Source organism: Hypanus sabinus, chromosome 3 (assembly GCF_030144855.1).
Source record: "Hypanus sabinus isolate sHypSab1 chromosome 3, sHypSab1.hap1, whole genome shotgun sequence".
In the NCBI taxonomy this organism is placed as follows: domain Eukaryota; kingdom Metazoa; phylum Chordata; class Chondrichthyes; order Myliobatiformes; family Dasyatidae; genus Hypanus; species Hypanus sabinus.
The window spans coordinates 93,746,358-93,772,065 of NC_082708.1; the positions used below are offsets into that span (position 1 = coordinate 93,746,358).

The window sequence follows — 25,708 nt, forward strand, 5'->3', positions numbered from 1 at the left end:
GATAGCCTCTCTTATTTCATCCATAGAAATAGGAGCATCAAGCAAGCTACAATCTTCATCTATCAGTTTAGGAATATTCAAATTATTAAAAAAATTATCCATCATAAACCGGTCACCGTCAAATTCTGATTGATATAAAGATTTATAAAAATCTTGAAAAGTGTTATTGATTTCTTTATAATCAGTAGTTAAATTACCGTCTTGTTTACGAATTTTAATAATTTGTCGCTTAGTCGAAATAGCTTTTAATTGATTAGCTAACAATTTACCAGTTCGATCACTATGAATATAAAATTGAGCCCTAGTCTTAATTAATTGATTCTCAATTGAAGAAGATAATAATAAACTATGTTCCATTTGAAGCTCAACTCTCTTCTTATAAAGTTCTTTGGTAGGAGTAACGGAATAAATCTTATCAATTTCTTTAATTTTATCCACCAATAAAGCTATATCTGAATATCTTTGTTTTCTTTTACCAGCGGAATATGAAATAATTTGTCCACGAATAAAAGCCTTGAAAGAGTCCCAAAGTATTCCTTTATCAATCTCTTCATTATAGTTTGTTGAAAAAAATAAGTCAATTTGTTGTTTTATGAAGGTAATAAATTCTGGATCTTGAAGTAAAGTAGCATTAAGTCTCCAAGATCTAGTATTGATAGAAGAATCCGAAATCTTGATAGATAACTTCAGAGGCGCATGATCCGAAATAGCAATAGAATCGTATTTACAATCAATAACATCTGTTAATAAACGATGATCAATAAGAAAGTAATCAATTCTAGAATAACTATGATATACATGTGAAAAAAATGAAAATTCTTTACCTTTAGGGTTCAAAAACCGCCATATTTCAGTAATTCCAGAATCAACCATAAAAGAATTAATAAGTAAAGCTGATCTATTCGGAAGAGTTCGAATAGGTTTAGATCTATCCATCGAAGGATTCAAACAACAATTAAAGTCTCCACCCATAATCAACATATATTCATTCAAATTAGGAAGAGAAGTAAATAACCGTTTAAAAAATTCAGGACAATCAAAGTTTGGAGCATAAATATTAACTAAAACAACTTTCCGATTAAAAAGTGAACCAGTTATCAACAAAAATCTACCCTGTGGATCAGAAATAATTTCATAATGTGTAAACGAAATTGAGGCGTCTATAAAAATAGACACACCCCTAATTTTAGCGGTACAATTTGAGTGAAATTGTTGACCTTTCCAGAACCTAAAAAAACGTTGATTATCCTCCCTCCTAATGTGGGTCTCCTGTGCAAAAATAATATTAGCGTTCAATCTATGGAATACTTTAAATATTTTTTTACGTTTAATCGGATGATTTAAACCATTAGTATTCCACGAGATAAAGTTAATAGATTTATCCATCATACCAATATTAATTGTGTGTATCATAAAAGGTTAAAAAAACACATAACCCACAATTTAGGAAGAAGGAAAATTGATTCAGGAGCAACCGGAGATCCTGACACCTCAACAATATTAACAATTTAAAGTCAGCCCATAAACTAAAAGCAAAAAAATAAAAAGCAAAAGCATGAAAAAAGATCCCTCCCCCCTCCCCCCACCCTTTGAAAGAAAGCCAAGCGGCAGGCGCATAAACTAATACTAATATTACCCCCATTTCAAGATGGCAGCTCCATAAGAAAATTTTTTAAGAAAAAACTATATAACACCCCAATTAAAATATAGAGTTGCAAAAAAAAATATATATATATATATATACCTACATATATATATATATATATATATACATACACATACACATACACACCCATATCAGACAAATCAAAAAAAAACTAAAATAGTAAAACCAGAAAGATCATTAATAAAAAAAAATGCACATTAAAGTTTAAAAATGTGATACACCTTTAAAAAAGAATTTCCATATTCAGATACAAAGATGACGTTTCACAAGCCAAGACTTATGGGAAGAAGAAACGACATTTTGAGAAAGCCATATTACAAAATATGAATATAAATTCAGCAATCTAATGAGAAAATATAGTAAAAAAAAGTTATCAAAATAGAATATTTTTATGTAAAAAAAAAGATTTAATAGACACTACAACATATTTAAAAAAAAAACTAAAGAAAAAGAATTCAAAACCTTTGTTCCATTTCTAAATACAGGCAAGCAAATAAACGCTTATAAAAAGTAAAGACTTATGGGAAGAAGAAACGACATTTTGAAAAAAATAATTCATTATTACAAAATACAAACGTATATAAAAAAAGGATATTATAAAGATTAAAACAGCATCTATAAGCAATAATAATAGTAAAAAAAAAGACCCAGACCCATAGTTCAAAATAAGAAGTTATAACCCAACTTCCAGGGTTAAAACTTAAAATGAAATAACATCCTCTCTCCAAAAAAAAAATCTTCAATGTAACTCATAGTTCAAGTTGCACTAGAGGATCGATATTCTTCAACAAATTTCTTCGCTTCTTCAGGAGTGATAAAAAAGTGTAGACTGTTGTCGGGCAGCACCATTCTAAGTTTCGCTGGATACATTAAAGCTTGTTTAAAACCAAACGAATGAATCTCTGCCATCACTGGTTTAAAAGCGATCCTGGCTTTCATAACTTCATACGAATAGTCTTCAACTATTCGAAATGAATAATTTCTGTAGGAGATCATACCTTTTTTACGAGCTAATCGAATTAGAAGCTCTTTCTCACGAGGATAATGAAGGCGAACAATCACCGCTCGTGGTTTATCAGACACAGACGAAAACCTCGCAACTCTATGAGCGCGGTCAATAACAGGTTCATTTTTCAAACCTTCACCACCGAAAATTTCCCACAGTAATTTAGAGAAAAATTCAGTTAAATCACCGGACTCAACTTTTTCGGGAATTCCGATGATGCGCAAATTCTGTCTGCGAGAACGATTTTCAAGATCAGTAATTTTAAACTTGTACTGATCTAAAGTTTTAGCAGTCGACTCTATCTTCTTCTCTAACACTTCAATTGTACGTGCTTTTTCACAAATTGATTGTTCAAGAGTCGTGATCTTAATTCCATGCTGTTGAACCTCTAACGCCTGCGACTGAAACTTAGTTTCAAGCGATTTAACAACTCCTTCAAGATCGGATATTTTCGAAGTAATCCTCCTTTCCAAACTTAACAGTTTACTGTCCAATTTACCTTCTAGTCTGCCTTCCAGAGCCGCAAATTTAGCATCCAGTTTATTGTCCAATTTACTTTCCATAGCCGCAAATTTAACATCCAGTTTAGTGTCCAAAAGACCAACAATTGCGTCGATGGATAAAGGATCCTTAGCCGATTTCTTACTTGTAGCCATTTTAGGTTTGACAAGATTAGATCAACTATTATTTTAGGAAAAAAGGGTCAATCAAAGGTAGCAACTCATATGATTAAGTTCGAAAAGGTCTAATTAAAGGGTGATTATAGTTAAAAAAATAAAGAGCGCCTAAAAGGCAGATGCTTACGTCGCCATCTTGAAACTCCACCCCCCAACAGGGGTTTTCAAGGCAGGTGGGAGGCAGAGTATATGTTCGCAGGTATAAAGGGCAAACCTGTTTGTCTTGTGTGCGGAGACGGTGTGGCTGTAATTAAAGAATATAACGTAAGACGACACTATGAAACGAAGCACCACGACAAATACAAGCATCTGGACAAGAAACAGAAGCCTGCGATGTGCGGTCAAAAGAGTTGATTGGTGGGCAGGATCCGGGAGAAGATGCGGGAGGAAAACGGCGCAGGTGAGCTGACAGCTTATCACTGCATCATACACCAGGAATCGTTGTGTGGCAAAGCCTTGAAAATGGAACATATAATGAGCACCATAACACGAGCAGTTAACTTCATAAGAGCCAAAGGTTTAAATCACCGCGAGTTCAAGTCGTTTCTGGAGGAGTTGGGTTCAGAATATAATGATTTGCCCTATCACACAGAGGTGCGATGATTAAGCCAAGGAAAAGTGCTGAAAAGATGTTTCGAGTTGCATGAGGAGATCTGTCAGTTCATGGAAAGCAAAGGGAAAGACACAACAGAGCTCCGGGATAAAAAGTTGCTTTGTGAAATGGCGTTTCTGTGTGACATCACGAGCCATCTCAATGCGCTCAACCTGCAGCTTCAGGGGCGGGGTTGTGTGATCACAGACATGCACGCTGCAGTGAGGGCTTTTAAAACCAAGCTGCGCCTGTGGGAGACGCAGATGCAGCAAGAAAACTTGAGCTATTTTCCGTGTTGCCAAACTATGAAAGAGCAGGTTTCTACTGCAGTGTTCCCACGTGCAAAGTTTGCTGAAAAACTTAGCATACTTGGTGCCGACTTCACACAGTGATTTGCCGACTTTGAAGCCCAGAAAAGCAGGTTTGAACTGCTCAGTAATCCATTTGCAGCTGACGTGGAAAGCGCACCAACCAACATACAAATGGAGCTGATTGAACTCCAATGTAGTGACACACTCAAGGCAAAGTATGACTCGGTGGGCGCTGCACAGTTTCTACGTTTCATTCCCGACACAATGCCCCAGCTGCGTACCCAAGCTGCTCAAATGCTCTCTATGTTTGGCAGCACATATCTGTGTGAACAACTGTTCTCTTTGATGAAGATAAACAAAACATCACACAGGAGTCGTCTTTCTGATGAACACCTTCACTCAATTCTGAGGATTTCCTCAGCTCAGAGCCTGACTCCAAATATTGATGAACTTGCATCCAAGATGAAATGCCAAGTATCTGGCTTAGACTAGTGTGAATCACAGAGTGTTGGCCTGTGGAAAAATGTTTTCATTAGAAATTACTCCGGAAAAGCTGCAGATAAAGCCATAAGAAATAAATGCAACTGATTTTTTATTTATTTAATGTTCAATGTTGTTTTTGTAGGCAATAACCTAAGCTTTGTTAGTTCCAGCTTAATATGTGTAATAAATTCATTTCAATAAATTTTGCAATAAACGCTGAACCAGTCCGGCCCTCGACTTGTACCGATTTTTTAATTTTGGCCCACTGTGTATTTGAGTTTGACACCCCTGTGCTAGTCCCATTGACCTGCACCCAGTCCATAACCCTCCAGACCTCTCCCATCAAAGGATCTATCCAATTTATTCTTAAAACTTAAGAAGAACTTAAGCATTTACCACGTCAGATGGCAACTCCCACCACTTGAATGAAGAAGTTTCCCCTAATATTCCCCCTAAGCCTTTCCCCTTTCACTCCAAAGCCATGTGCTCTTGTGTTTATCTCTCCTAGTCTAAATGGAAAGAGCCTACGCACATTTACTCTGTCTGTAACCCTCTATTTTGTAAACCTCTTATCAAATCCCCCTCATTCTTCTACGCTCCAAGGAATAAAGTCCTAACCTGTTCAATCTTTCCCTGTAACTCAACTCCTGAAGACCCGGCTACATCCTAATAAATCTTCTTTGCTGTCTTTCAATCTTACTGATACCCTTCCTATAGTTAGGTGACCAGAACTGTACACAATATTCCAAACTTGGCCTCACCAATGTCTTATACAACCTCACCATAACATCCCAACTCCTCTGAGGCAGGCCGTCTGACAATGTTATTACATTTTATTAACAAACAGAAGTTTTGTTAAAAATGTCGTATATAGAAAGAATAGAAATTTCAAACAAAATCCAGTTCCCAAGTTACCGCTGGATCAAATGGAATCCCGTTCCCAAGTTATCCATGGAATCGAATGGAATCCCATTCCCGAGTTACCTACTGGATCAAATGGAATCCTGTTCCCGAGTTACCCACCGGATCAAATAAATCCCGTTCCCGAGTTACCACTGGACTGAATGGAATCTCGTTCCTGAGTTACCCACCAGATTGGATAAAATCCTGCTCCCAAGTTGCCGCCGGATCGGATAAAATCCCATTCCCGAGTTACTGCTGGATCAAATCCAGTTCCCAAATTACCCACTGAATTGAATGGAATCCTGTTCCTGAGTTACCGCCGGATCGAACGGAATCCTGTTCCTGAGTTACCACCGGATCGATTGGAATCCTGTTCCTGAGTTATTGCCGGATCAAATGGAATCCCTTTTCCGAGTTACTGCTGGATCAAATAAAATGCAGCAGTACTGTCTTTAGCTTATGGCTCACACAAAGCTGAAGTCACAGAGCAAAATAAAATACACCAGTGCAGTAAAGTGTTAGGAGAAAGTTGCTACACCAGTATAACAAAGCACATGGAGATTTCGGACTAGCCAAACGGGTTCAAGTGAAGCAAAATGAATTGACTGAAAGGCTAAAGCAGTGACTCTCACAAAGACCTCCAGCATTCTGGTACGTACAAAGGAGCTGCTTAATTCCTTTTCACGGTTTTTTATCTATTTTTTCTTTTTTGTCACGTTGTTATCCCAGTTAGCAGTCATTCTAAATCAATTCAGCTCAACATGATTGAAATTATAACTTATAGTCCCTATGTCCTGCGGACTTCAGTTTACCTCTTGGAATGTACGAGGGTGAAAAAAACTTGTCAAGTTAAAGCAAGTAATGAGTAGGATAAGACAGTTAAAAGCCAAAATAGTTTTTCTGCAGGAGACCCATTTAACCCCTGAAGATATAGTTAGAGTAAGGAAGAGATGGCTGGGACAGGTTTTTTCAGCGTCTTTTAACTCACACTCAAGGGGGGGTTAATTACCCTTATACATAAGTTGGTGCCTTTTCACCTTGTTAATGTTACTGAAGATCAATCTGGCAGATACCTTATTGTTCAATGTGAAATTTTCTCAACCAGGTTCAATTTGGTCAATGTGTATGGGACAAATGATGACAATCCAGCTTTTTTCAGACATCTGTTTTTATCATTAGCTGCTCTGCCGGGCTACCTTATTATAGGTGGTGATTTTAATTGTGCACTTCAAACTGAACTAGACAGATCTAAGGGGAAAGCTACCTCTCACAATCGAACAAGAAAAGAGTTATTGCAACGTGTTAAAGGCTTTAGTTGATGTGTGGAGAAGGAAGTACCCAGATAAATTAGCTTTTTCTTGCTATTCTAGCACTTGCCAGACCTTTTCCAGAATTGATTATAACTTAGTTTCATCTACCTTAATATCTACAATTTCAAGCTGCTGGTATGACAGCATATTAATTTCGGATCATGGTCTAGTTTCATTTACTTGGAACCAGCCTAATGCTTTACATTACTCCCCAAGGTGGCGGCTTCAAAATATTTGGCCTGGGATCCAGAATTTATAAAGTTTATTGGAGAACAGATAGACTACTATTTTGGAATTAATACAGACCAGACATCTGTGGCTGTAAAGCTTTTCTAAGCGGTCAGATGATTAGCTTCACCAGCTTTAAGCAGAAATCTTTTAGATTTGAAATAGAACAGCTTGAGAAAAGAATAAAAGAGACTGAATCTAAATTTTTTCAAAATCTCTCTCAGCAGCTATTTGCAGAACTTAACAAACTGAGAGCTAGATATAATGTATTGTCCATTGATAAGGTAACAGAAAGTTTGATGAGATTGAAGCGATCTTATTATGAGCAGGGTGAAAAGGCTGGTAAACTCTTGGCCTGGCGTATCAAACAGATACAAACAGAAAGGACAATAAACTCCCTACAATCAGATGAGGCGGTGACAACTGCTGACCCAAAAGAAATAAATAATATCTTTTTGAGATTTTACCAGAATTTGTATACATCAGAATATTCAGATTCAACTCCACAAATACAAAAGGAATTTCTCGATTTGCTAGAATTTACACCCCTGGATGAAACGTCCTTGACTTTGCTGGAGTATAACTGAGAGGATAAAAAATTGTCTGAAGCCATAACTAATATGAAGGGAGGGAAACGTCCTGGGCCTGATGGCATTCTGATTGAAATATATAAAATCTTTAAAACTAAATTAATACCACCTCTTTCCCCCCCCTCTCTTAATATGGCAGTAATTACACTACTACTAAAACCTGGAATATCACTGTCCCTATGTAGATCTTATAGACCAATTTCACTTCTGAAAAATGATCTCAAAATTCTTTGTAAGGTATTAGCTAGGAGGCTGGTGCCACTCTTGCCAAAGATGGTTCACCCTGACCAAAATGGTTTTGTTAAGGGAAGACAGGGCTTCCACAACATCCGAAGAGTGCTTAATATACTCTACGAAAAGTCTGGAAGCTCTGATAGTGCTATTCTGTCACTGGATGCCGAGAAAGCCTTTGATAGAGTGGAATGGCAATATTTGTTTAAAGTTTTAGAAAGATTTGGTATAGGGGGGAAATTTTTACGATGGATACAGCTTCTTTATTCTAACCCACAGGCTGAAATTTTAACTAATGGGCTTTTTTCGGCACCTTTCAAACTCCAAGGGGAACAAGACAGGGCTGTCCCCTATCTCCCCTCCTGTTCATCCTGGCCATTGAGCCACTTGCTATGGCAATTAGAAAAGAGGCTACCATAGCAGGAATAACTATAGGAGATATAGAACATCACATAGCCCTGTACGCGGATGACGTAATCTTGTTTTGTTCTAACTTGAAACAAACATTACCTGCCTTAACTGACCTGATAAGTACTTTTGATACTTTTGCAGGCTATAAAGTAAACAACAATAAATCTGTAATATTATTCATGGATAAAGATGAGAGACTCAATCCCTCATTTCAAACTCCATTCATGGTGTCAGTACAGGGTTTTACTTATTTGGTTGTTAAAATCACTCCTACTATTGATGAAATTATCCCAACTGATTATAATCCTCTCACAGACTCCGTTATTTAACTTATAAACCAATGGTCAGAATTGCCTACATCTCTGATTGGATGCATAAACATTCTAAAAATGTCAATTTTACCGAAGTTCCTGTACCTTTTTCAATCTATCCCACTTTCTCCTCCATCTTTCTTTCATTTATTAAAGAAAGTTTTTTTCTAACTTTATCTGGAATAATAGACGTCCAAGACTCAGGCTTTCCCTATTACATTTGCCATATGATAGAGGTGGCCTACAGCTACCAAATCTTATATGGTATTTTTGGGCGGCCCAAATTAGAGCACGAATGTTCTACTTTGTTAAGGATCACTCTCCTACTTGGGTCTCAATGGAATCCCAGTCGATCAATATCCCTCTAGATCTTTATTTGTATTCAGCAGATAAGAAAAAACTGATTAAACAAACTAAAAATCCTTTTTTAAAAAATACAAAGATGATTTGGCATGATGCTGTTGCATATTTAGGAGAGACATCACAGTTATCCCAGTTTACCCCATCTTTGGTAATGATGGCTTTAGGCCTGGCAGAGCAGACCCTGGTTTTAAAACTTAAGTGATCCGAGGCATAGTAAAGGTGTCTGATCTTTATAATGGCGATACATTTATGTCATTTGAAGAACTCAAGGCCACATATGGAATTCCAACAAAACACTTTTTTTAATACCTTCAGGTGCGAAGTTTTATTATGTCCAGGCAAGGCAACAGTTTGAAACTCCCTCCTTTATCTACCCTAGAAGACATCACTCTGAACTTATCTGAAGCCAGGGGACATGTTTCTGTACTATACAATTTATTTGCAAGCAAATGCAAAGAGTCATCAAACAGCATACTTCAAGCATGGAGAATTGATATGAATGAGAATCTATCTCAAAAAGAATGGTCAGAATCTTGTTCCTTAGCTCAAACCCAGTCAGTGAACACTCACTCTAAATTATTACAAAATAAATGGATAACCAGACAGTACATTACTCCAGTCAGATTGCATCATTTTAACACCAACATTCCAGACACTTACATTAAATGTAACCATCAAAAGGGATCTTTGTTTCATCGTATGTGGGAGTGCCCCTGGATAATTTGTTTCTGAAAGAAGGTGCTGGACTTGATTAGTCAGATTATTGGGAAAAAGGTGCCACTCAATCCTAAATTATGTATTCTGAATATTTATCCAAGTGACTTTGTAACCTCCAAAAATGTAAGGTCTCTGCTTAACATTTGTTTTTTAGAAGCTAAACGCTGCATAGCCTATTCATGGAAGAAACCATCAACCAGTGGACTCTCACAATGGTTGAAAGGAATGACTTCTTCTCTTGCTCTGGAAAAGATAAGCTACATTACAAAAAACAAATTTGACAAATTTTGAGAAATATGGAACATTTTTTACAAGTTCCTGGAGAATAATGTTCAAGATGTTGAAAGTAATGAACTGAATTGACTGCTTTTTTTTCACAGTGGGATGGTTGTATCTTTTTTTTGATATATATGTTCTTTTCTTTTGTTTTCCAATTTTTTTCTTCAACTTTGTTATATTTTCAACTTATGAGTGATATATATTGTTTTTTCTCCTTTTATTCTGTAAAAACAATAAAGAGATGTTTTTAAAAAAAGGAGCTGCTTAAGTAATACTCACAAGCATACTAAACAAGGTCATACTAAACAATACTATACAAGGTCACTAGACTAAACCAACCAAGAGGACCAGCAACACTGATACTATGGACCAGGCATCAGCCCAAGCACACGTGGACAGCAAGCTTTTAAGGCAACCTGTGGAGGAAGCTCCCACGCCTTCTTCCAACTGGAAACAACAGACAAAATTCTCAATTCCACCTGGTTACAGTAGATTTGGAAAACAATTTGGCAGGACCTGAGAGACTGAGATATAGGTAGATGTTGAGGCAGGCTAGGATGTTAATTTTTAAAGCGTAGGATATCTTATAGAGGCATGTAGAACCACGACAGGCATACAACTGGTGAATGCACACAGACTTGGTTGTCAGGGAAAAGGAATTAAGAACACTGGGCTTAGGTTTAAAGTGGGAGGGGCAAAGATTTAAAAGGGACCTGAGAGGTTCTTCAAAAGGCATGTGAAAGAAACTGCTGGAGGATGTAGTTGAGGCAGGTATGATGAAGAACATTTAACAAAAGGTATGTGAAAGAAGTTGCTAGAGGATGTGGTTGAGGTATGATGAAGAACATTTAAATGACATTGGGACAGGTGGATGAATAAGAAAGTAAGAGATGGATTTTGGCCAATCAGATATATGAGACTAACCTAATTCAGAATGGATGAGTTAGGCAAAGAGCCTGTGTTACCCTCACTCTAGTGAAATTGGCTGATGAGCAAGGCATTCAAGTATAAGATTCATAGGATGGTGTTGACCTTGCCTAAAATGACTCAAACTGGTGTATTTCGTGTTCTGATAGTGGTTGTCATTTAGCTCAGTGGGTTTTCTGTAGATTGCAATGGGGTTGGAACAGCATTTCCAGATCAAACAAAACTGGCTAAAAACAGCATTTTCTTATGGGTGCCATGACACCAGGAATGGGTAATATGTTTCTATGTTGTCTAAGCCAATTTATTGCTCTGTTTCCAGCTGTGTAGCACCAATTTGAGAATGAATTCCTCAGCCAGTATATTTGAAAAGAGAAGTAGGACGAGTAAACTATAAATCAAAGAACCTACCTCAAAAAATACATTTTTATTCCCTCCTGCTTTTTGCAAAGCTGCTGAAACCTTAGATGCTTAAATAAATTTGATTGTATTTGTAGATCATAGAAACATAGAAAACCTACAGTACAATACAGGGCCTTCGGCCTACAAATCTGCTGAACGTGGCCTTACCTTAGGAATTACCTAGGGTTACCCATAGCCCTCTATTTTTCTGAGCTGCATGTACCTATGTACTTATGATCTGATGTGTTTTGACTGGAAAATTAGAATATTTTGCTTTTTATAAGACAGGTTTGGCATTTCCAGTGTTTTGTGATAACAAAAGCAGATTAAAATTCAAAATAGATCATAAAATAGACTGTGAATTAACCTTTTAGAGTCCCTGAGAATTTTATGCATCTGTGTAAGAAGGCATTAAAAATAGTATCCTATTGTTCTCATGTGAATTCTGTATGTATGTAGATGTTCATTAAAAGCTACATCTGATGGGCTTTGGCCAAAGGAACTTCACTCGTTTAATCTGATCAAATTCAATTATTTGGTGGGCATTTATTATCTGAATATCTGAGCATTGATTGACAGCAGAACAGCAAATCTCTTTTCAGCTGACTGCTGCAGCCCTATCCCAGCATCCTTTGCATGATTTGCTGCAGTCTGTTAGCACAGCAAGAAAGATACATCAAGTAAAAAATATTGTTTTAGGACTTTTGGGTCTTAACACGGCTTTAGAAAAGTGGTTACTGTAACAGATAAAAGTAGCCACGTTTCTGTTATCATTGTTTTTCTTTGTCCTCTTAATATGTATATGAAGCATCACTGCGTGAAGAAAGATATGCCTTTGCTCTAAGAATGGCTGTGTTATGGTAGGAATTGCATGTTATTGAAACGAAATTCAACACAATAGATGGAAACAAGATCTGATTAGCTCATGGCTATTTAAAAGGGTATATCTGTAAATATTACTGGATTATTTAATTGATGTAGTGCATTGGACTCTTCTGTGGATATACATTTCTATAAGAGTATGGGTAGGATTTATTGGTGAATAATACATTATTGCTGGCTTCTGAATTTTACAAGGAGATGACTTTGATGTATTGGTATATTTCCATAGTCTGGATTTTAAAAAAAATTGTAATTTGTCTATGCAAAATTTATTTTCCGATTGTCATCATTTATTCTGTCAGCATATATCAGAGTAGTGATGTCAGTTCCTCTGCATAACCTCAGTAATAATTTCTGCTAAGTAAGTTTCATCAGCAGGTTTCATTTGGCATACTTAGGTTAAATCAAGACGAGCATGAAACGTGAAGTGTTGCTTAATCCCTAATTGCTTCCAGCTATTTGTCATTTTACAGATATTCAAAGTAAAGAACGGTCATAAAAATGTTCTACAAGTATAGATACAGATATATGTATTTTTAAATCTCCCATAATCCAACATGTTTGGGACTTTGGAGGTGCTGGATGATCAGATATTGCAGGTTTGAAGCATTATTACAGTTAATACTCCATAACAGTTTAATGTTTTTAGTTTGTATGTAACACAACTGAATTATAATTTATGCAGGATTTTGGTGCATTTTAATTTGGTGTGATAAGTAGATCCCTGGCACATCAAATGCTGAACACTTTGGTTTCTACAAATCATCGAGTAGCAGATACAGTTTGTCCCCGAGTTACGAATGTCTGACTTACGAACAACTCTTACTTACAAACCGAGGAAGGAGAACACTGTCCGCCATTTTAAGTCGTTGCTGTTGACACTGTTGAGTGTGCAACTTTGTTTAAATTTTTCTTATCAAGATTTACCCTGACCCCGCCCCCCTTTTCCGGTCAGCTGGTGGCCCAGTGAGATCAACACTGGGCTGGAGAACGGAGGTTCGATCCAGTGATAGACCGCTTCCGAGCGCGCTGTCCATCTGTGCCACGTTGATGTCGAGCTCACAACTTGACCTAAAAAAAACACTCTGCCACCTCCAGTTTAAATTCCCACGCGGAATATTGTGGAGGATCAAATATCCAAACCCAGCACAGCCCCCACTTGTCCCATTTAACCTGTCTCAGTGTGGTGGAGTTTAGGACCCGGGGAATTCAGTGCGGTGGTCCTTAGGACCTGGCGGAGCTTGGGACCCACTGCCCACAGTGTTTCTGTTCCGTTGACGGGAAACAATTGCGATTGAAAATAAAGTGGATATAATAAAGCTTTTGGAAAGAGGTGAAACACCATCAGTCATTGGAAAAGTGTTAGGCTACAGTCAGTCAACAATCGGAACAATTTTAAAGGACAAAGTGAGAATAATGGAGCATGTGAAAGGCTCTGTCCCGATGAAAGCTACAATTATTACTAAGCAATGCAGTGGTTTAGTTATTGGAATATATACATTTTTTAAGTGTTTTATATGCATAGAAAGGTAAAATATATACTATATACTAAGACAAGCATTTGACTGTCGTGAAATAATACCGGATGTACTTGTTCCGACTTACATACAAATCCAATTTAAAGATGGACTCAGGAACAGAACATGTTCGTAACCCGGGGATGTGAAGTGGTCAGGAGAGAAGGAAAGGGGGGAGAAGAAGGAAGATGTGCTGATAGGGATTTGTTAGGGGAATAGAAAGGAGGTTCTGTGGATGAGATTCCCAGATGGTATGTTGCCTCCTGAATACCAGGATCTGGGACATCTCAGATCGAGACCTCAGCACATTTAAGTGGGAAGGGTGTACAGTCAGAGGTCATGCTCCAATGACATGGGTAGGAAGAGTGAAGAGCTTCTGCAAAGTGAGTTCAGAGAGTTTTGTGCTAAGTTAAAGAACAGGGCCTCCAGGGTTGCTATCCATGCTATGTGCTGGTGAGACTGGAACTAGGAAGATCATCCAGTTTAACATGTGACTAAGGAGTTGGTGTAGAAGGGAGGGCTTAAGATTTTTGGATCATTGGACTGTCTTCCAGGGAAGGTGGGACCTGTACAGAAAACATCACTTGCACCTGAAGTGGAGGAGGGCTAATATCCTAGCAGGAAGATTTACTAGTGTAACACAACAGAAGTTTAAACTCGAATTGCAGGCGGATGGGAACCAGAGTGCCAGAGCAGTTGATTGAGAGGTTGTGGAGTCATGCTGTTAAGGCCTCAGACAAAGTCAGCAATCAAAAGGTTGTGTATGGTGTGACTAATGGTGAGCACAGGGGTAATGGTTAGAACAATGCTTTACAGTGCCAGTGAACTGGGTTCAATTCCTGCCACTGCCTGTAAGGAGTTTGTACGTTCTTCCCGTGACTGCGTTTGTTTGCTCTGGTTTTCTCCCTCACAGCAAGACATATCAGTTGGTAGGTTAATTGGTTATTGTGATTTGTCACATGATTAATGTAGGGTTAAATAGGGGGATTACTGGTTGGTGTGGGTCAAAGGGCCTATTCTGCCCTGCATCGCAATAAGTAATGTCCCGAACTGCGTATATTTCAACACAAGTTGTAGGAAAGGTGGATGAGCTCGGCATGGATCAGCACATGGAATTATGTATGATATTATAGCCATTAGTGAGACTTGGTTGCAGGAGGGGCAGGACTGGCAGCTCAATATTCTGGGGTTCTGTTGTTTTAGATGTGACAAAGTGGTAGGATTAAAAGGGGAAGGGTGGTGTTACTAGTCAGGGAAAATGTCATGACAGTGTTCCATCAGGACAGGCCAGGGAATTCATCAAGTGAGGCTTTACTGGTAGAACTGAGAAATAAGAGGGGTGGGACCACGTTAATGGTATTATAGACCAGGGTCTGCAGGATTTAGCGGAACAAATCTATAGAGAGATCACCACAGACTGTTGTAAGAAACATACGGTTGTTATAGTAGATGATTTTAACTTTCCATTTATTGACTGGAACTCATACAGTAAAAGGTCTAGATGGGATAGTGTTTGTCAAATGAGATCAAGAAAATTTCCTTAATCATCAGCGAGGTCCCAATGAGAGAGTGTGCGGCACTTGATCGTCTATTGGGCAATATGACAGGGTAAGTGGTAGAAGATTGTGTGGGGGAGCACTTTGCATCCAGTGACCTCAATGCCATTAGTTTCAAAGGATATATGTAAAGAGATAGCAACACACACTAAATGCTGGAGGAGCTCAGCAGGCCAGACAGCATCTATGGAAAATAGTAAAGTTGGGATGAAACCCTTTGGCAGTACTCTTTTCCTAGACGCTGTCTGGCCTGCTGGGTACCTCTGGCATTTTATGTGTGTTGCTTGGATTTCCAGCACCTGTTGATTTTCTCTTGTTTGCAAGAGATAGGACTGGCCTGTAGTTTGAGATTCTAAGACAGAGAAATGCCAATTTTGGTGGTATCAGGAAGGATCTGACAAGTGTGGATAAACTATTTTCTGGTAAAGGTGGACTTGGTGGTGGGAGGCCTTCAAACTGAAATTTTAAGAGTATAAAGCTTTTATGTGCCTGTCCAGAATAAAAGGTAAAGATAACAGGTTTAGGGAGCCTTGGTTTTCAAGTGATATTGAGAACCATGGCTAAGAAATAAATAGCAGGTGCATAGCAGGTATAGACAGGTAGGAACAAATGAGGGGCTTATGGAGTATAAGAAATACAAGTGAACAGTTTAAAAAAAATCAGGAGGGCGAAAAGAAGACATGAGGTTGCCCTAGCAGACAAGGTGAAGGAGAATCGTAAGGGATTCTACAGATACGTTAAGCCAAAAGGATTGTAAGGAACAAAATTGGTCCTCTGGAAGATCAGAATGGTAATCTAGCTGTGGAGCCAAAAGAGATGGGGGAAATCTTGAATGGGTTTTTTTGCACCTGTATTTACTCCAGGGATGAAGGCAGTCTAAAAGTGAGACAAAGTAGCAGTGAGATCATGGACCCGATACAGATTACAGACAAGGAGGTGTTGTTTCAATGTTTAAGAAAAGCTCTAAACCAGTAAATTATAGGGCAGAGAGCCTGAAATCTGTTATGGGGAAGTTACTGGAAAGTGTTTTAAGAGGCCGGATATTTGGATAGACAGACTGAATCAGAAAGGCTTTGTGAGTGGTAGGCCATTTCTAACCAGTCCTCTTTTACCAGGAAAATGGGTGAAGGCAAGGCAGTGATGTTCCCTACATGGGTTTTAGCAAGGCATTTGACAAGGTCCCGCATGGGAGGCTGGTCAAGAAAATTCAGTCACTGGCATTTGAATGTACAGTCTCCTTACTCTCCAGCACTTGTTGTTTGAGCATGTACAGAATTTTTTTCTAGTCGTTATTCCCTAAACACAGTATAACAACTATTTGCATAGCATTTACATTGTATTAGGTATTATAAGTAATCTAGAGATGATCTAAAGTATATGGGAGAATGTGCAAAGGTTGCTGCGGATCAGGATCGAAAAAAACCAGAAGTTCTCTCTCCCACACTCATTCATTGAGCATGTACAGACTTTTTTCTTGTAATTATTCCCTAAACAATGCAGTATAACAACTATTTACATAGTATTCACTTTGTATTAGATATTATAAGTAAGTCGGAACAGGTACATCTGGTATTATTTAGCATCAGTCAAATGTTTGTCTTAGTATATAGTATATATTTTACCTTTCTATGCATATAAAACACTTGAAATGTATGTATTTTCAATAATTAAACCACTGTGTTGCTTAGTAATAATTGTAGCTTTCATTGGGGTAGGGCCTTTCACATGCTCCATTATTCTCACTTTATCCTTTAAAATGGTTCTGATCGTTGACTAATGCTTTTCCAATGACCGATGGCGTTTCACCTCTTTCTGATCGTTTTATTATTTCCACTCTATTTTCAAATGTGATCGTTTTCTGTCAATGGAACAGAAACACTGTGGGTGGTGGGTCCCAAGCTTTGTGGGGTCCTAAAGTCCACCGCACTGAGACAGGTTAAATAAGGGACTTGAGCATTCGCATTTTTTGGAAGGCTATCAGAACTTGCAACACGATCTTGACCAACTGGAAAAATGGACTGAAGAATATCAGATGGTATTTAGTGTTGCACTTTAGTAGGACAATCAGAGTAGGTCTTACACAGTGAACAGTAGGGCATTGGGAGTGCAGCAGAATAAAGAGATTAGGAATACAGGTCCATAATTCATTGAAGCTGGCAGCAGACATAGGTTTATACAGAAATCTTTTAGCACATTGGCCTTCAGAAATCAAAGTTTTGAGTCCAGGAAATGAGATGTAATGTTGAACTTATTTAAGACATTGATAAGGGCTATTTTGGAGTATCATATGCAGTTTTGTTTGTCTACCTGCAGGAAAGATGTAAATAAGGTTGAAGATATTTCTAAGTATGTTTCTGGGTCTGGAGGACCTGAGTTATAAGGAAAGATTAAACAGGTTAGTACTTTACTCCTTGGAATATAGAAGACTGTGGGGAGATTTGATAGAGGTATACAAAATTATCAGGATTATAGGTAGGGTAAATGCAAGAAAGCTTTTGCCACTGAGGTTGGGTGGGGCCACAAGTAAATGTCATGGGGTAAAGGTGAAAGGTCAAAAGCTTAGGGGAACATGAAGGGAAACTTATTCACTCAGAGGATCATGAGAGTGTGAAATGAGCTGCTATGCACGTGGTGCATGTGAGCTCAATTTCAAAGTTTGAGAAGCTTTGAGGGGTACATGGATGGTAGAGGTATGGTGAACTATGGTCATGGCACAGGTTAATGGGGCTAGCCAGTTTAAACAGTTCAGCATGGACTAAATGGGCTGAAGGGCCTGTTTCTGAACTCTATTTTTCTATGTCTATGACTATGATTCTAACCTTGGGTCACCTCAAGTGCTTCACAGTCAGAGGTATTTATAAAATATCAAGTTTAATGATCACTCAACCATACCTGAATACAGCTGAATGAAACAGTATTCCAACAGGGCAAGGGTGCAAACTATACACAGCACAAGGCACACACACACTACATGCAAACATGTAGTCCTGCAAAAAAAAACATATACAATGCCGAGGTCCCAGAGTGACACATCCTGCAAATTAATATGGTTCCTAGCTTTCCATTGATGAACGCATGTGTGCACTGAAGTGATGGGAGAGGCTACCCTGCTAGATAAGCATTGGACACTGCACTACACCATTTCCGCATTTTCTCTCCTGGACTGCAGCAGCAGGAAATCCCGTGGCTTGAGGTCTTGTCTTTGCCGTAACAGAGGTCCTGCTGCTCCCCTGCCATCTATTGAACCCAACAGACAAGGGAAATGGGCCTGTAGCATCATAAATTATCAATGTTCAGCAAAGTCTTATAATAGCAAAAAGGTCCAAGGTGATCACCCGCCATTAAACTGTACCCCGCCTTCACACACTAACTTTGATGCAACAGTGGTCCGCACCAAAGAGCAGTTTGCTGATGGGGTAGACCTGCAGTATCCAAAGTTCTTCAGATCCAGTGTTGTTTTGCAGTCAAGAAAAGGACATTTAAAAAAGAGAAAAATGACTTTATGTGGCCCACAAGAGGCTTCTGCATCTGAGCGCACTGCCATCTTACTGAAAATATGGATGATTTTGCAATGTTCTTAGTGCAGCAAGATCACAAGCACCAAGGTGATAATTGGAAAATTGGAGAACTCCGTTTAATTTTATTCACTTTTCAGAATTTAAATGCTTCTTGATTAACTTCATTTTGTTTCTGGTGAAGATATTCTGATAATGCAACACACACAAATGCTGCAGGAACTCAGCAGGCCAGGCCACTGTACTCTTTTCCATAGATGCTGCCTGGCCTGCTGAGTTCCTTTAACATTTTGTGTGTGTTGCCCGGATTTCCAGCATCTCTTGTTTGTGGTATTCTGATAAAGTATGGTCAGGAGAAAGGCTTGAAGTTTAAACCAATGATGATGAAGGAATGAATGGCAGTTTCTAAATTGGGATGCAACATGACTTTAAGGGAACATGCAGCTGGTGGCATTCCTGTGTAGTTGTTTCTTTTTTCATCATGCTGTTAAGGTCATGGATTTGGAAGATAGTCAGAATGGCCTACGTGAATAGATACGATGAATTTTCCAGGTGGTACACAATTGATTTCTGGAGGTGAAAGAAATGATTGGGAGGAGTAGCTGTGTTATGCATGATGCTAAGTATCTTGTGTTAGCGTAACTGTGTTTGTCCAAGTGAAGGAAATTCCATTATGCTACTGATGTGTGCCTTGGAGAAGGCGAGTCAGTTACTGAACAATACCCAACTCCTGTTGTGCATTTGAAGCTGCATTGTTACTGATGCTGATGAATCCTGCTCGATGGATTGAGCTAAAAGGTCCGTTACACACGCCATATCTGTCAGGCTTGGGAAGAGGGGAGATGAGAGCAGATGGGCCGGAAATAGTGTCAGAGTAGAAAGCCTCGTGGTGAGAGTAGATGCAACAGAGGCGGAGAAGCCAGGAAAAAGAGTCATCCTTGCAGGAGAACGGGTGGAAGGAGCTAGCTGTATTTGAAGTAGCTATGGAAGGATAAACTGGGATGAAAGAAATTGCGCTGATACAGAGCCTATCATGGAACATCTCAAAGTGCTTCATGGTCAGTGGTTCTGAAAAACATCCTGATCTAGGGGCAGGAAAGGGGGTGGGGGGAGTGGGAATAGAGGCAGGGGTAGGGTGGGGGGATGTAGATTGGTTAGAGGCGGGTGGGTAGAGGAGGGAATGGGTGAGGAGTAGGGAGGGGTGGTGGGGGAGGGGGCAGGAGTGGAGGGGGTGAGGAAGAGAAGCGAGGAGGGGGAAGGGGAAAGGGGGTAAAGGGAGGGGAGGAGGCAGGAGAGGGAGGAGGGAAAATGGGGAGGGGGAGCATGGAGAGAGGAGGGGAGGGGTGTGAGGGAGGAGGTGGAAGTGAGAAGGAGGGAGTGAAGAGCGGATGGGATGAGGGAGAAGGGGAGGAGAGGGGGATGAGGGATGAGAGATGAGGGAAGGAGGGGAACAGGAGGGTTAAGGAGGAAGTAGATAGGAGGGTGAGGGAGGAAGAAGGGGAGGGGCTGGAGTGGGGATGGGAGAGTGGAGTGGCAGAGGTTATTGGGGGATGGGAAGAGAAACAATGGTAGTTCTTTTCCTACAAAAGATGTTTCTCAACTTGCTGAGTTCCTCCAGTATATTGTATGTTGCTTCAGATTCCAGCATCTTCAGTCTCTTTGTATCTGCATCCTATTCTGAATTAGTCAGAGTAATTGCTTACTATTTACTGCTGCTGAAGTTTCTTTTGTTCAGTTTTGGTGCTATGTCCTTTTTTTTAACAGCATTTAAATTTGCTCTAGTTTCACACGGACTGATGTGTGAGTCACTAATGATCATATCCTGAACTGGTCAATGCAGGTTGTTAAACAATTGCTTCAGTGATCCTCAGAATCATTATAAATTTACCTGATTGCTACATGGTTTTATTGACTTGAAGTTGTGAGAAAATGTGTGTCGTCCTTTGAATGGAGTATTTTTGAAGTTCATATTTATTGTTCTGTCTCTTCCTTGCAGTGTGTTGGGTGAGGCCAAACGGAACCCACATGTCAGTGCTTTAGGATGGCCAGTGACTGCTCAAGCATTACCAGTCCTGTGGTACGCCAAATTGACAAACAGTTTCTGATCTGCAGCATCTGCCTGGATCATTACAAAATTCCCAAAGTTCTTCCTTGTTTACACACCTTTTGTGAGAGGTAGGTGACACCTTTTCAAATTTGACTGAAGTTTGTGGAAACCAAAATAAAAACTAAAGATCATAGACAGAGTGAGGCTATTTGGCCTATCGAGTCTGCTCTGCCATTCAATCATGAATGATCCTTTCTCCCCTCCTCAGCCCATTCCCTGGCCTCTCCCTGTAACCTTTGATGCCTTGACTAATCGAGAACTTATTAATCTCTGCCTTAAATACACACAATGACCTGGCCTCCACAGCTAACTGTGGTAACAAATTCCACAAATTCAGCACCCTTTGGCTGAAGAAATTTCTCCGAATCTCTGTTTTAAATGGACACTTCTCCATCCTGAGGCTGTGCCCTCTTGTCCTAGTCTCCCCCACCATGGGAAACATCCTCTCCACACCTACTCTGTCTAGCATTTCAACATTCAAAAGGTTTCAATGAGATCTACCCCCCTTCTAAATTCCAGCGAGTACAGGCACAGAGCCATCAAACAACCCTCATAGGATAAATCTTCATTTCTGGAATCATCTTTGTGAACCTCCCTTGAACCTTCCCCAATGCCAGCACATCTCTTCTTAGATGTGGAGCCCAAAACTGTTCACAATACTCAAGGTGAGGCCTCACCAGTGCCTTTAAAGCCTCAGCATCACATCCCTGCTCTTGTATTCTAGACCACTTGAAATGAATGCTAACATGGCATCTGCCTTCCTCACCACTGACTCCAGGTTAACGTGCAGGTTGAGCTGGCCTCACCCTGAGTATTGTGAACAGTTTTGGGCTCCTCAGCAAAGAAAAAATGTGCTGGCATTGGAGAGGGTCCAGAGGAGCTTTACAAGGATGATTCTGGGAATGAAAGGGTTATCAGATGAGGAACATTTGATAGCTATGGGTCTGTACTCATTGGAATTTAGATGATGGGGGGTTGGATCTCATTGAAATCTTTCAAATGTTGAAAAGCCCAGACAGAGTAGATGTGGAAAGGATGGGGGATCCCATGGTGGGGGAGTCTAGGATAAGAGGGCACAGCAGAGCTTGATAGGTTCTTGATTGGCCACAGGGAGAAGCCCGGGGAGTGGGGCTGAGGTAGGTAAAAATGGATCAGCCATGATGGAGCAGACTCAATGAGCCAAATGGGCTAATTCTGCTCCTAAGTTTTGTGGTCTTTACTTTCTCCCTATCAAATTTCAAGTTGAACTTGATCATATTGTGATCACTGTCTTAAGGGTTCCTTTGCCATAAGCTCCCTAATTGCCTCCGGTATTCCTTGTAGAAATTGTTTCATTACATTTCCGTGAAATTAAAATGTCACTAGAATGGTTTGTGTAGCATTATTAGGGTGCCAGTGACCAGGGTTCAGTTTCTCTGATGTCTGTCAGGAGTTTGTACATTCTTCATGTGACCTCATGGGTTTCCTCACATCTTACAACAGTTTACAGGTTAGAAAGGTTATTTGGTCATGTTTCTGTTCTGGTATGTTGAGCCAGAAGGGCTTGATTCTGTGCTATGTGTCAAAATGAGCAAGGAAGCAAGTAAGAAAATGAATAAATAATGTTACATTAATGATATTTGTTAACATCATGTCTGAATTGAAATCATTTGCAAGGTTTATCAGTGTTCTCAATCCCAACAGGGTCTCGGAGCTGCCAGCATTAGTTTCTTTTCTGTGATTATGCTAGCCGGTATGTGCCACAACATAAACCACTTACTAAATGAAAAGTCTGAAGGTAGAAGAGTCATCTGGACTAGATGGTCTACACCCTAGGGTTCGGAAAGAGATAGCTGAAGAGATCGTGGAGGCATTAATAATGATCTTGCAAGAATCATTAGATTCTGGAATGGTTCCAGAGGACTGAAAAATTGCAAATGTCATTCCAAGAAGGGAGAAGGCAGCAGAAAGGAAACTGAAGGATGGTTCGTCTGATCTCAGTGTTGGGAGGATGTGGGAGTCGATTATTAAGGATGTACTTAGAGGCATGCGTTAAAATAGGCATTAGTCAGCATAGTTTTCTCAAGGGAAAATCTTGGCTGACAATTCTGTTGGAATTCTTTGAAGAAATAACAAACAGGAGAGAGAAGAGAATCAGTGGATGTTGTTTACTTGGATTTTCTGAAGACCTTTGACAAGGTGCCACACATGAGGCTGCTTAACAATTTAATAGCTTATGGTATTATTAGAAAGATACCAGATTGGTGACTGGTGGTGTTCTATCAGGGCCTGTGTTGGGACCACTTCTTTTTACGTTATATATCAATAATTTTGAAGGTGGAATTAATGGCTTTGTGGCCATGTTTGCAGACGATATGAAGATAGGTGGAGGGGCAGGTAGTTTTAAAGAAGTAGGGAGGTTACAGAAGGACTTGGACAGATTAGGAAAATGTATGGTGTTGGGAAGTGTATAGTCATGAACTTTGACATTTTCTAAATACAGAGTAAATTCAAAAATCTGAGGTACAAATTGACTTGGAAGTCCTTGTGCACAATTCCCTTAAGTTTAATTTGCAGATTGAGTCAGTGGTGAGGAAAGCAGATGCCCACCCAACCTCAGTGGAAAAAGCCTGCTTGCATTTACCCTATCCATACCCCACATAATTTGTACACCTGTATGAAATCTCATTTTAATCATCATATAACTCGGGTCCTCCAGACCAGGCAACATCCTTGTGAATTTCTCTGTATTCTTTCAAACTTGTTTATATCTTTCCTGTAGGTGGGTGACCAAAACTGCACACAATACTCCAAAATAGGCCTTACCAATGTCTTATACAACTTCAACATAATATTTCAACACCTGTATTTAATACTTTGATTTATGAAGGCCAATGTGCCAAAAGCTTTCTTTACAACCCTATATACCTGGGCCACCACTTTCAATCAATTATGAACTTGTATTTCCAAATCCCTTTGTTCTACCACACTCATCGGTGCCCTACCATTCACTGTGTAAGACCTATCCAGGTTAGTCCTACCAAAGTGCAAAACCTTGTACTTGTCTGCATTAAATTCCATCTGCAATTTTTCAGCCCATTTTTCCAGCTGATGCAGATCCCTCTGCAAGCTGTGATAACCTTCCTCGCTGTCCTTTCTACCCCCAATCTTGGTGTCATCTGCAAGTTTCCTGATCAGGTTAACCACATTATCAGCTGGATCATTGATATAGATGCAACAACAAAGTATCCAGCACTGATCCCTGTGACACACAACTAGTCATGGGCCTCCGGTCAGAGAGGCAACTATCTACTCCCATAGAGCCAATATCAAATCCAATTTGCTACTCCATCTTGAATTCAGAGTGACTAAACCTTCTTGACCTGCCTCCCATGTGGGACGTTGTCAAATGGTTTACTAAATCTGTGTAGACACCATCAACTGCCTTCATCCACTTTTCTGGTAACTTCCTTGAAAAACTATATCAGATTGGTTAAACATGACCTACTGCACACAAAGCCATGCTGACTATCCTTAATCGGACTGTGTCTAAGTACTTATACATCCAGTCCCTTAGAGTACCTTCCAATAACTTTCCCATCACTGATGCCATACTCACTGGCCTATAATTTCCTGGTTTATGCTTAGAGCTTTTTTTAAACAGCAGAACAACTTCAGCTATCCTCCCATGAGGACCATTTGATGGCTCTGCGCTTCTACTCTCAGGAATTCAGAAGAATGAGGGGGGATTTCATTGAAACCTATTGAATGTTGAAAGGTCATGATAAAATTAAGAGGATGTTTCATATGGTGGATGAGTCTAGAACCGAGGGAACAGCCTCGAATAGAGGGATGTCCATTTCGAAGATTAGAAGGAATTTCTTTAGCTGGTGTGATGAATCTGTCGAATCTGTCAATCATTCTTTAGGAAGCTCCCTGTTTTCATGAATGTTTGCAAAGAAAAAGAATTTCTGGATGTATACGTATTGTTTACATTTTTCTGACATTAAGTATACCTGTTGAAATCTATTGAATTGGTTGAGTTATGAGGTATATTTAAGCATATTTAAGACAGCAGAAAATTGGGGTTGAGAAGAAAATGGATCAGCCATGATGAAATGGCAGAGCAGGCTTCATGGGCCAGATGGCCTAATTCTACGCCTATATCTTGTGGTCTTATGGTCTTAAGCAACATACAAATGCTGGAAGAGCTCAGGGGATCAGCAGCATCGATGGAGGGAAAAGAACAGTTTAGAGCTGAGACGCTGAAGAATATACAAAAGTGTAATGTGAATGTCATTTGTCTTTCTACAGATGCATTGAAACCTGCTGAGTGATCCCAGCAAGAATTAGAATCACTGACATGTGTTACCATATTTGTTATTTTGTCACAGCAGTACAGTGCAATACATAAAAATATTATAAGTTACAGTACAATAAGACTATATGAATATAGTATATAATATATATAATTAAATGAGTAAATGCAGTTGATTCCAGTTAATTGGGACCAGTATGCTTTGGCTCAATTAAATGGCTGCCACAATTAGCCAAAGTTTCATGAAAATAGTTAAGTAGTGAAAAGGTATAAAAAGGACAAATTGCCATTTTACTGAGCAACAATTTATGTATTTAAATGAAATACACAACAAATCAGATCACTACAATACCTCTATATTACTATAAAACTATGAATTCCAAGTAGTCATCATGCAGGAATTAATCTGCTGTGTTTCTTTGACTGTAAA

The 25,708-nt window shown here is 39.3% G+C and overlaps 1 protein-coding gene across 3 annotated transcripts in view; it reads left to right on the forward strand.

Annotated features, from left to right (window-relative positions):
* The window catches only part of trim2a (tripartite motif containing 2a), a 274,531-nt gene that overhangs the window by 43,676 nt on the left and 205,147 nt on the right, over positions 1 to 25,708 (forward strand). For 2 of the 3 annotated variants that reach the window (XM_059964789.1, XM_059964790.1), the window contains exon 2: positions 20,871 to 21,049. In XM_059964789.1, coding sequence (XP_059820772.1) covers positions 20,916 to 21,049 — 134 coding nt within the window. In that variant the 5' untranslated portion in view covers positions 20,871 to 20,915. Of the gene's footprint in view, positions 1 to 20,870; positions 21,050 to 25,708 lie in introns of those variants that run through there. The other variant, XM_059964791.1, reaches the window with a different exon arrangement.